This window comes from Archocentrus centrarchus, chromosome 24, assembly GCF_007364275.1.
Source record: "Archocentrus centrarchus isolate MPI-CPG fArcCen1 chromosome 24, fArcCen1, whole genome shotgun sequence".
In the NCBI taxonomy this organism is placed as follows: Eukaryota; Metazoa; Chordata; class Actinopteri; order Cichliformes; family Cichlidae; genus Archocentrus; species Archocentrus centrarchus.
Window position 1 is genome coordinate 29,685,151 of NC_044369.1, and position 12,659 is coordinate 29,697,809.

Consider the following 12,659-nt stretch of genomic DNA (forward strand, 5'->3'; position numbering starts at 1 on the left):
TGGGCTTTGTGGTATTGGTTCACATTTTCACAAAGAAAACACATACTGATACATATTTTAATGTATGCTTTTCAAACAGCGAGGAAATGAGGTGAATTCTGACTTTTGGAAAGACATGGTTGCTGCCATTGACCACAATTACAACACATCTGCATTCAAAGGTAAGAATTTTATTACAAACCTGCACACATTTTAGTTTTCTTATGAGAACAACACAAATTAACACAATTTTTCGTTTTCAAAGAAGAACTTTTATTCCATGTTTTGAGTGGTACATAACTTAACACATCCAAGGAGACATAGTTGTTTAGGAAAAAATGGTTCAAATTTTTCATCTTACGTTCCTTTCCTGGTCACAGTGCTTGTGAGAATGTGCTGATCTCTAGTAACATATAGTACTCTTTTGCATGTTTTTTTTTGTATGTATATTACAGGAAAGTTCTTAAACAACAGACATTAATAAAAACAAACACAAGTAAAAGACATGCTGTAAATGTTACAGGCAGTTGTAGAGCACCACTCGAAGTATCATGTATCTTATGTTGTTACGTTTCATGTATCTTAAAATTGCAAAGGCATACAAGGTAAACTGGGGAAAGGAATCACTTTTAGTCACCAATAAACTGTCAGTTGAAGAACTCTTTAGCAAATTGAAGACATTTGAACTCTTGAATGAGGCAGTTAAACCTTTAAAACTTGTAACCATATTTTTCTTTAATCTGCAATCCAAATTATGAACTTTGTAAACTGATCTTTTTCTCTGAGTAATTAAATGTTTTGTAAGGTTTGAGGTTTATTTGGATTTGTGAAATCACGTTGAGGCAATCAAGAACCCAGAGAAACCGCAGTGAACATTATCTGCGGCAAATATACCATTACTCTCCTCATCAGGAACCTGAACATAGACTCTGTCACCTGGATGCAGCATGAGAACAGCACTGCCTGCCATCTGATCCAGGAAGCCCTTATTGTACTCATCATAGATGAAAAGAACTGGCTCATCATTTTTGTAGAGGGCCACCAATGCATTAGCGCCATTGACATGAATGTGATAGCTGAAATAGTAGAGGCCTGGGACCTGGCAACTAAACACACCACTGTGAACGTCATAATGGTTCTCCCCATTGTACAGAACTTGGTTGAACTGAATAGGAGTTCCAGCTGGTGGGTAGGCCCTGGTAAGCACAGCACTAAAAGCAGACATAGGAGCCTTAATCATCTCATGAGGCATCACAACCTCATGGGATTTGATTGGCATGCTCTTCTCGTGGTGGTAGATCACCTCTCCTGGTGGACCAGGTGGTCCAGGAGGACCAGCAGCACCTGGGAGACCATCATGACCTCTGGCACCTGGAATTCCAGGGGGACCGTGGGGACCAGGAATTCCCTTAGCTGTCAGGCCAGCTGGACCGGGTGCACCTGGATGACCTGGATGGCCCTTGAGTCCAGCGGGACCTGAAGGACCAGGAAGGCCAACTGGTCCCATTGGTCCTGGTTTTCCACTCTCACCACTTTTACCTGGAGCTCCTGGGGGGCCTGTGTGTCCCTTTGGCCCTTGGACACCATTTGCACCTGGGATTCCTGGGGCACCTGCATGGCCTTGTGAACCTTTTGGACCCTGAGCACCATTATGACCTGGGATTCCTGAAGGACCTACTGCCCCAGGGGCACCTGGCTTTCCAGTGAAACCTTGAGCTCCCTGTTCTCCTTTGGTTCCTCTTGGGCCTGGTGCACCTACCATACCAATATCCCCTTTGGGCCCAACTGGGCCTGACTCACCCTGGAATCCTCTTGCACCCTGTGGGCCAGCTGGACCCATGGGACCAGGACCACCTGGCTGACCGGTAAATCCAGTTGGGCCTGGCTCTCCTTTTTGACCAGTTGTTCCTGGACTACCGGGGGCTCCTCTGCTACCTGGTATTCCAGGTTCACCTGTTTTGCCAACACCTGGCATGCCAGGTGAGCCTGGCTGACCAGCAGGACCCTGCGGACCCTTGGGTCCTATTGGTCCAGGCATGCCGGGGGTACCATTCTGGCCTGGTTTTCCTGATGCTCCTACGCCTGGAGGCCCAGTGTGACCCTTTGGCCCTTGCGGACCCATTGGCCCAGGTGAACCATCTCTTCCAGGCATGCCAGACTTGCCGGGTTCTCCAGGAAAGCCGGTGGCACCAGGTTGACCAATTCCAGGTTTGCCAGGCATTCCAGCTGGACCCATTGGTCCAACAGGTCCTGATGATCCTTGAACACCAGGAATTCCAATGCCTCTCTCTCCTTTGAGTCCAGGAAGACCAGGAATTCCAGGATGTCCCTTCAAACCAGGCTCTCCTCTTGGGCCCATTCCTCCTGGGATCCCAGCTGGTCCAGGTTTTCCGACAGAAGAAATTCCAGCAGGTCCAGGAATTCCAGGGGTACCAGGTGCACCTCTGGGACCCATTGCTCCAGTTGCGCCAGGTGCACCCATGTCTCCAGGCTTTCCAGAGGCACCTGGTTTTCCAGGGCTACCTGGGACACCAGGTTTACCTGCTTGAGAGAAGCCAGGAGGGCCAGGAGGTCCAGGTGGGCCTTGTGGTCCAGTGTGTCCAATTCCACTCTTTCCAGGAGGTCCAGGTGGGCCCATTGGTCCTGGCTCACCTGGAGGTCCTTGAGGGCCTGGGTGACCTTCAACAGCTAGGGATTACAAAAAACAAAAAAACAAAAAACAAACATATAATGTAATTAATTCATATAATGCATATGTCAAAATGTTATTATGTCTCTGTTATTTAACTTTGGGTCAACTTGATTCTTATTACTGAATTTAGTGAACTATCAGATTATTAAACTGTATCATAACATGTAGTGTAAAAATGTGGCATCTTTGTTATGCTCAATGAATTGATGAACTGAAACTGAGTTTATACGGAAGTGGCTTCATATTAGAGCATCTTGTACCCATTCATTGTGCTTTCCCTTGAAAAACCCCAGCTAGTCTTATTCTGCTCCACAAGATCACAATCTGACTTGAAATACTGCTCCCCATGAATGTGGGGTGGGTTGTAGATGAAGCACTCCTTACTTTTCACAGCATCATCTTCACAGCACCACTGATCTGTGGTGATGTTCTCATCCAGCTTACGTTTGCTGGCATAAGACCCAGGGTAACCTCTCCTGTGCTCTTCAGCTGTATATGCCCGCACTATAGTGCACCCTTCAATTTTCTGTACTCCCCATGCCAGTAAATGTGCAGTTAGTACTGTTAAATCAACATCATCTTAATGCACTTCCTGCCACATAAAGTACAATTTATGGGCAAGGTCAGATGAGTGTTCGCCAAATTTACCACAATAATATAGGTGCAGTTAAGCACAGTTCCTCTTTTCCAATCAAAAAGAACAATACAAAACATTTATAGCTTTACTCCTTTTTGACAGTATTGGGAGTATAATGCACAAAGTTGGCTGGTTGTACTTGAAAATAATCCATGATAACACCTATAACTTGCAGACCAGTCTAATTGTTTATCTCTTGACTGCTTACATCCAGCAGGTTGCTAGCAAACTGCTTAGGATTAGGTTCATTTCTACCCTGGTTTATGGACTTTTTGCATTTTTGGAATACCCAAATGGAAATCATGTAAAAGGGTAATGCATAAAGAAGACTTGATTTGAAAGTTTCTGAAACTATGCCTGTTCAGCATTTGGCAAATCAACTCTCACCCCGTCCCTAATTGTTCGGCTGATGACCTGGTAGATATTAAGAGGTTATATTTATTGCTCATGTATCTGGATATTTAGTGATGATTCACAAATTTAAATATAATGCATTTCAGTTTGGTAAGTACTTAGTTATCTTAAAGTTAATTGATACTTTTATCTACAAATAAGTAAATAACAGTGTTATGTTTCAAGATATGCTATTTTTAAACTGCTATCTTTATAAATAGTATAATTACTTTTTTAGTTTTTGCAGTAAAAAGCAAACACTGATTCGTCTGAGCTTTAACATTGAAAAGACAGTAAGACTTTACATAAGCATGACAAATGCTATAGCTCTTCATCATAACTGTGGATGCATGACTGTCAAAAAAGGATTCGGACCTGTCAGAGAGACAGATCAAATGGTGCTGGCCTCTCTTTTGAGATGGTGTTTTGAGAAAAAAAATTCTCTGAGAAGGCTGTCATTTTCTAGACACATAAGGGCTGTGCTTGAAACCCCAGAGGGGATGTTTGTGCCAGAAGTGGGAATTTCTGGCAGCCGAGGACACCACAAAGTGAAGGTGATGATACTGGCCTTGGTAGCTGACCTATGATCTTAACTGCATGTTTCCTGTACACAACAAACACCGCTAGGCTTACACTGAGTGTAGTGCCATTATCCACACTCGGTTTGGCTGCTTCAGTAAATAGCCTCTCAGTCTCAAATCTTGATTCTGTCTTTTATATTAGAAAAACTGGTTCCAATCTCTCAGCTGAGTGAAGCTCCATTAAATTTGCTGTGGTTTGTTTGTGAGATTTACTGTTTGAACTTGTGAGAGTGTTTCTCCACAGCCTGTATAGTTTTTTTTTTCGCCCCTTGTAATTGTGTGGTGTGATTTTAATACCACAAGGCAGTTTGTGAGGGCGTGCCTGCAACGTGGTCACAGCATCTGTTTTGGAGATTTGTCAAATTTGAGCCGGCATTGTTGACTTTGAATTCTATATTTACATCAAGGCTCACAGTCACACCACATCAGAGCAAAACAGCAGAAATGCGTCTTCAACTTCACAAAATTTGACTCTTTGTTTAGTTGTGGTGTAAAATGTAGTTTTAGGCGTCATCTTGGTTGTTACGTCATAACCTCTGCTTTGTTTTTTATGACACATGCAGTATACACAGCTTTCCTGTTTAAACTTAATTTATCCAGAGCACAAGTGCTTGTTTACAGCTTTGCCCCACCTTTCAGTTATGTACAGCAATACACAGCAGTTCAGTGCTTGATAGCACTTAATGATGGAGGGTGGCACTTTCCATATGTACATGAGGCAGCAGGAGGCCAAGATACGTGCAGTTAGTAGCGATGATGAGGATAATGACTTGGAGCTAGTTGAAAGACTGCCTTTAAGTCATGTAAAAGGCTGCTGTGTTTGCAGGGTTCACACAGGTAATCAGATCAGTGGTCTTGATTTGACAGCTCAACCGGCAGTTATGTCGTGGTATGGTGACTTGAAAAAGTTTCCTTTTTAAACCTCTTAATGTCCACCAGGCTGCTGGTGACCTGTTTACGGTCAGGGATAGAGTTAGGGTTAGGTTCACATCTCCTCCCCTTATGTGGACTTTTCACCTATCTGGCATCCCCAAATGGAAATCTTATAACAGAAAAACTGTGAGTCCAAAAACCCTGTGAAAGGCAACATCTCACAGTTTTTGAACCTATACTTGATTAGAACGCAACCTAATCCTAACCCCAAATGGTTTGCAAGCAACCTGGTGGATATTATGAGGTTAAATAAACCTGAAGGCAATTCTGTTCCATTATTTTATTTTGGCTGGTGTTTTATACCTTTATAGCTTAATTCTCCCCAGTTAACTATCAACCTTTGTAGGGTTAGGTGTAGGATTATGGTTGGCCTAATGTTCAGCCCTTTTTATAGAATTTTCACCCATGTGGAACATAGTACTGCCAACTGTACCACCAAAGTGAATGTATGTGAAAGATAAGCTCCTGCAGTTTCTGAGAGTTGGTCTGTATAATCTGTGGCTAAAACAAAACCTAACCATAACTGTGACCCTGACCCTGGTCTTCACTGACCTGATGGACATTAAAATATTAGATGTAGTACTGAAGTATCATCTGGTGCTTTTTTAGCAGTTTCGTTTGTCTAGGTTGGTTTTAACTGCATTATAAAGCTGATGCAGTTTAAATGAAGTTCTGCATTCCAGCTCACAGTCATTTGAAATGAACACTGGGCTTGGCAGGAATGCATTATTATGCTAAAATAAATAGATGCACTTTTTGCACTAAGGCATGTTTTCTATTATGGCTCCCCCACCCCCCCTTTAGCCTTATGTGAACTGTCATTATTGTGATTTCTATGAAAATAAAACACATATATGGCTCACCATGACTCTTGACAGGGTAGGGAGTCTTGCTCACTTTTGGGACATGATAATACCTCTCAGGGGTTGCCTCAGCTAATGCTAGGAGGACGAGGAGAAGGCTTGTTACCCTAAGGTCCATCTTGTGACTCTAAACCTGTGAAGACAAAAAAGAAAAATCACTTTATGAGAAGAAGCATCTTTACATGTAACTAGTGCAAGCAGTGGAGATGGCTGACTTCCACACTGGTTTGTCCAATGCTGCCTTTTATACTCACACAATGAAAGCATCTACTGGTTCACTCCTAGAGGAAATATAGTATGTTTTTGACTCTACACTCTCAGGTGCAATCTGTCTCCTGGTATAAGCCCAGCTGCAGCACATGGCTCATTACAGTCAGCACTTTACCACTGACCCACCTCTCAGTCAGAGCCAGGCTGCAGCTGGGAATCCCCCTGATGCAATCCCCTGAAATCAGACAAAAGCCACCTTACCGGGAGGGTTTAGGCCTCTGGAGAAACAGTGGGAGAGTTGGGATGCTGCTGTCCGGGCACGGTGCTCGTATATCCTTAGCTGTGGAGTCTTTCTCGACTGTCTGAGCGGCGGCTGCTGCTTCCCAGGGCACTGGGCTCAAGGTATTTATACTGGTCTTTAGCAGCGTGGAGGATCTGCCTGTTGGAAGGTCCTCCCTTGTTCTGATGTCATATTTAATGATGGTGCCATGTCACTTGTCACTCCAGGGTGATGTTCTCTCTCTCTCCTCCCCTCTCTGCCTCCTCTCTCCCTCTGGTTCTCTCTGTCTGTGTGGAGCAGCAGCAGCACTGAGGGGCTGGAAGACTCCCTGTGGGTGACATTTTCATAGTTAGTATGCTGATTTTGGGGGTGATCTGAACTTAAACATCTGTGTAGATGTTGCACCTTTGACGGCTCTTTTGACAGGCAAACGGCACTTGTGTGACAGATTTCTGCTTTAGTGTCCTTCTTTAGCATTCTTAATTGCACAAACATTGCTGTTTTCTTAAAGTCTAAAAACATCAAGTTATTGACTAAGCGGGTTGCGACGGGATGTTTTTCTGGAAAAGTAAAGACTGTGCACGTAAGACAATATTTTCCTCCTGTCTGAAGACTCTGTACTGGTCAGGCTGTGGTGCACTATATGGACCAGACAGTTATTTTCAGTCACCCTGGGCTAAATGTGAATTTGCACCCATCTTTTGATGGGTGCTGGAAACTTTTTCTTTCACGTGTGTAATTTTCAGCAGGCAGTGTATACTCATTTAACGCTCAGCAGTCTGACCTTTCATTTGTGTTCATGTTTATATTTCACAGAGCAAAAACCTGTCATGATGCTGGCAGGTTTATGTCTGTATATTGTCTGTGTGATTTCTCCAAACCAGCCTGTGGTTTGTGAGGCAGAGAGCCACAGTGCAGCTTCAAGACACCAGGAGGCAGAAGTGAGGTTTTTTTCTAAGATGCTCACCTGCTTCATCCTGTGAGAAGCCCCTGGCCTGCAGCTCAGGCTCAGTGCTAGTATGCCAGGAGGATAGCTGGAGTGAAGTTGCTGTTAGAGTGTGAGGAACATGTTTTTAAATGGTCTATGGCACAGAGAAATAAACTGAATTTGGTAGCAGGGCTCTAATCTAATGTTCCGTCCCATTTAACATAATGTAACACAACATCTGACGCTAGTTTTTAATGTAAAAGTTTTGAAATGCTGCATATCTGAAAAGTGTGGAAAAACTGAAAAATAACCACAACTGCACTTTGATTACTGTTTCCCAAAAGGTAAAATAAATGATAATGCAATCATTTGCTAATAATTTAAAGTCTGTATTTAATCAAAAATACAAAATCAGTAGTAAAACAGCAACATATCAGAGAGTTTGCAGAAAAATACTCGCTCATTTTCAACTTGATGCCTGTAACGCATTTTTAAAAAGTTGTGACGGGGGCAACAACGGGCTGGAAACGTTATCTGATGCACAAAAATCAAACAAAACAAGCAAACATAAAGGAACAAAAATAAAACAGAACCAAAAACCCACATCAGAAAGTAGATTATTTATAGTTTAATTTGTGTAGTATTAAAAAAATGAGCTGAATTTTTGGTTTTAAGAGTAGTGGATTATTCTTGTTGCCCTTTTTTAGGCAAAAAAAAAAAAGTGAAAGAAACAAAATCAAATTGATGAAATAACAAACGTAATAAATGATATCTAAAAGTAAGCCTTGGATCATATCTCAAAGACAGTCTGATAGCTTGATCTAGAAGATGTGAGATAGCTGATCATCTCATCTCAGGTACTCCATGACTGTGGATGATCAGCTCTGACTGATGGCTGAAACAAAGAAGACTTCAGACTTGTATTAACTTCCTGATCTACATCGGCCTTACATCTTTTGTGTGTAAGAGTCCTGAATGGCTGGGTGTTTTGTAATATATGTCTGGTTTTGGAAAAGCCTTTGCTCCTCTCTCACCATATCATTTACACCGCCAGCCGCAGATGAGAATTCATCGAGCCGTGGGCATCTTCGGTAAACTCTGAATGAAATGACAGAGTAGTGTGGGAGGTGGAGTCGACATTTAACAACTTTCTAATCTGCAGATATGCCATTGCATCTCACCATGAAAGTGGCAGTGACCGCAGTGAGGCATGGCTCCCTTTTTTTTATTTCAATTGGATTACTTTTTTCCATTTTGGTGTGTCAGAATTAATGCCTCCCTATCTAAATCTAGCTGCTGTGAGGTTTATTGTAAACAGCTACTTAGATTCACAGGCTGTTTTTGGGCAAGCTTGTGCTGCGTATGGCAAAAGGCAGTCGTAAAGCAAAAACATGTAATTACGAGGGGAGATGAGCTGTATGGAGAGCGCTACTGAAACAGTGCGATAAGGATTCATCCTCAGTGTTTTCAGACACCTTCTGACGGCAGGGAGGGTTGCACTTCTGGGAAGGGTCTGCTGTAACCATTGTTTTCCCTTGCAAACATTAACATGCTGCCGCTTCACTCCAGACGTGACTTAATTCTCCTTCAGTGGCTTTAATTAACTCTGAAGATGACAAAGTTTGTCCCCCAGTATACTCAGCCTCTGCTTTTCACATTAGCTTGAAATGTGTTTATGATTAAGTCTGATTTGTATTTTCTGTGATTCTGAAGAAATGTGCTCTGCACCTCGGCTGACAGAGGAAAGCTCAGGCAATCTCACCATTTGTGGTCCTTTCTTCAGACAGTCATTTTTAAAATTTTCATCCCTTGTTTTTCTAAACTTTAATTCATTTTCTGCCCTGATTTTTACACTATAGGCATGTTTTTTAGGCCGGTGCTAAACAGTATTACACTGGCAAATGAACTGTGGAAACACAAACAGTCCAAATTGCAAAAGAAAATGTGGTGCCTTTAGGTTGGAGGGGATCACATACGTGTTGCTAAATGACTCCTGAATTGTAATTTGAACCTTTGGACTGAAGGTCAAATTCAGCCCTTTCTTGCTAACAGTGTGTTTATAACAGTTTATTTTAATTTAACCAGAGTAATAGAACTATTGAGATTAAAAATCACACTTGACCAAGACAGACATTCAGACAAAGCATTTGCAGCCTAAAGTAACTGTGTCCATGCCATTTAAAATAGAATTCAATTCATTTCAGGATAGCAGCACCTTAATGACTCAGTCACACTAGAGTAAAACAAAACCTTGCAACTAGGAAGAATCTGTGGTTGCCTGGTAACATTCAGTGACCGACTGCAAATAGTTGTGACGATCGTGTGGTCGCCCTGAGGTTGAGCATGCAGCACTCTCAACCTCTGATCGCGAGGTGATTTAACAGGTCACCTGCTGGAAAGTGTCCAGACTTCAAACAATCACAGTCCAACTCAGATGGACTGCAGTCATTCTCAAATAACTGCTGCAGGCAGATGGTCAACAGTTAGTCGGTGCCAATGAGCACAACTAGTCTGTGATGCGTCTTTTTGCAATAGTGGATTTGACTCAACGGGCAGGCAACCAGTTGAATCGAGTCCCTTATTGAGTCCTCAACTGTATTCTGGTTATATCCCTGTATAAAAGCAAAATTTCTGAGTGTCCTGCAGCAACTACGTTACCATTTGTGGTGGAATTTCTCTTTCAGATCTATGAGGTCAACACATTGGTCACTGCTAATGCAAACTATGACGTCATCACAGTGCCATAACCGTTTGTATTTTTGCATGTGATGAGCTTTGATCCACTGCAGTCTACTGTTTCTGCTTCAGTGCTGAGGCAGTGCTAGAAGAAGTCAAAACAGGAAACAGCAATTACCGAACTTCCTGCAAAATGTCTCATCTTTCCTGTGCGGGCAACGGCCAATATTTTGGAACTTGTAGTGTTGAGGACAGCAGGTATATGGTTCAAGACTTTCTGTTCCATTCACCAGAATTTGTTTATGAATGCAGATCCATATAAAAAATGCCATTTAAAAACTATTCACTTAGCACAACTCATAGGAATAGCATAGCATTTGACTGCTTAATTACCAGATCCTGTATGTACATATGCAAGGATTTTTTTGAGATGAAATGACCCCAAACCTGGTTTAAATTTAAATATTGGACTTTCTTATTGGCTATCATATACACCCGTGTGATCTTAGTAAGCTAGTAAACTGTTAAGCCCAAACATTAAAACGATCTCTGCCCACCCACCAAGGCCTGAGCCTAGATACAAGTCATGATGAAATATAGCTTTACTTTTGGCACAGCATTTGTGGCCAAATACCCATAGAGGCATGGACTCTGCAAGCCATCTGAAAGTACCGTCTGGTATCTGGTATCAAGAAGCTAAATTTAGATCCTTTTAAAATTAGAAATTGGAGCTGCCACAGATCAGAGACATCATCCCAACACCCTCTTGCCAGTTCATAGTTTATCCCTCTTCAGACCACTCTCAGCAAATACTACACAATAATGCACAGCCTTGTGACTGGGAGCCCCACATCCATATGACAACATATAAAAAGAAGGGTTGTTGATACCAGGGTCTTAGTAGCCTCCCCATCTAAGAACCGAGTCATTATTTTGTCATTCATTTGTTTTTGTCAGTGATATATATCTAATATATCTTTTCTCGTCTGTGTTTTCCTTTACGCCTTGTTTGGATTTTTTTTCTGTTTCTGCACTGTCTTGTCTTCATTTGGTCCCAGGCCCTGCAGCCCGAGGAAAATAATTGCAGGTTGATGTGCCTAAGGAAGCAAGGAAGAGTGGAAAGCAAGAGCTAAAGATAGAGTGTTTGAGATGGGAAGTGACGGTGGCTCAGATTTAACGTTTTAATAAACCAAATAGGCCACTAAGAGGCACTTAGAGCTTTATGATTGGAAAGCCTGAAGCTGGACCTCCTGGCTGAGTCTTGGCTGCAATTACAGGGATCCAGAGACAAAAATCATGGTTGCAGGCTTGACCAACCTGAGGCTAAGTGTAATTCAGAATAGCAACAAAAAGCCCTCACTGCATCCTTCTGGATTTTTTTTTTTTTTTTTCAGAATCTTGCCCGGGTCATTATGAAATTATGGAAAGGTTGGGCTCATGTGAAAGAAAAATGAAAGCCGGAGACACAGAACTCCTTGGTTACCAAATCAGATTTTGCTCTCATTTTAGGATTTATTTCAGGCGCAGGTAATGGGTTACTTTAAAGCTAATTATCTTAATCAAGGCTGAGTGAGTGCTTTTATGACCAGCCCTTTTTATTTGAACTGAAGCCTACCTCTCACTCGGGCTCATAATAAGCAGGTTTTCATAGGGGTGTTGCAATCTGTCTATCCCTGCAACTGAAGAAGATCCGTAATACGCTACACAGTCACACATCTTGGTCTTTGATATATTATATTTTATATCCCGTAGGTTGGAAACTAAAACCAACAAAAGCAATAGATTATCAAAGAAATCAGGTGTGTGCTGAATGTGTGATTATGTGACTTACACGAATAAACTAAACACCATGAATGTGAACCTGTTGACACCCATTTTCGTGACTCAGACCACAGCCGTCTTTGAACAGAGTGTTTTGTATTTTGCGTGGATGTGATGCTGTTATGTGAACACCTGCTATAATATTAAAAACTGACTGTTTAACAAGACAAAACAAAATCACCTTTGATATCATAGCTGGTAACTAAAGGACTACTCTGAAGTGTAAACTCACACAGTATATGTTTTAGATTCTTCAAAGTCGGCACCTTTTGCTTTGATTACAGCTTTGTACACTTATGGCAGTCTGTCAATCAGCTTCATGAGGTCATCACCTGAAACAGTTTTCCAACAGTCTTGAAGGAGTTCCCAGAGGTGCTGAGCACTTGTTGGCTGCTTTGCCTTCACTCTGCGGTCCAGCTCATCCCAAACCATCTCAGCTGGGTTTAGATCAGGTGACTGTGGAGGCCAGGCCATCTGACGCAACACTCCATTGCCCTCTTTCTTGGTCAGTTAGCCCTGGAGTGTGTTTGGGGTCATTGTCCTGAAGAAGAACAAATAATGGTCCAACTAAGCTTAAACCAGATGGGATGGCATGTGGGTGCAGAATGCTGTGGTAGCCATGCTGGTTAAGTGAGCCTTGGATTTGGAATACTTCCTCCTCCATAC

At 42.3% G+C, this 12,659-nt stretch overlaps 2 protein-coding genes across 2 annotated transcripts in view; one reads left to right on the forward strand and one right to left on the reverse strand.

Moving 5' to 3' along the window:
- The window catches only part of nt5dc1 (5'-nucleotidase domain containing 1), an 81,059-nt gene that overhangs the window by 6,594 nt on the left and 61,806 nt on the right, over positions 1-12,659 (forward strand). Inside the window, exon 6 of the mRNA XM_030721010.1 lies at positions 80-161. Coding sequence (XP_030576870.1) covers positions 80-161 — 82 coding nt within the window. The remainder of the gene's footprint in view (positions 1-79; positions 162-12,659) is intronic.
- col10a1b (collagen, type X, alpha 1b) lies at positions 151-6,680 on the reverse strand. Its single transcript, XM_030721008.1, has 3 exons — positions 6,550-6,680; positions 6,079-6,211; positions 151-2,667 (listed from the first exon to the last, which is right to left on the reverse strand). The coding sequence occupies exons 2-3, from the start codon at positions 6,194-6,196 to the stop codon at positions 812-814; spliced, it is 1,974 nt and encodes a 657-aa protein (XP_030576868.1). The 5' UTR covers positions 6,197-6,211; positions 6,550-6,680; the 3' UTR covers positions 151-811.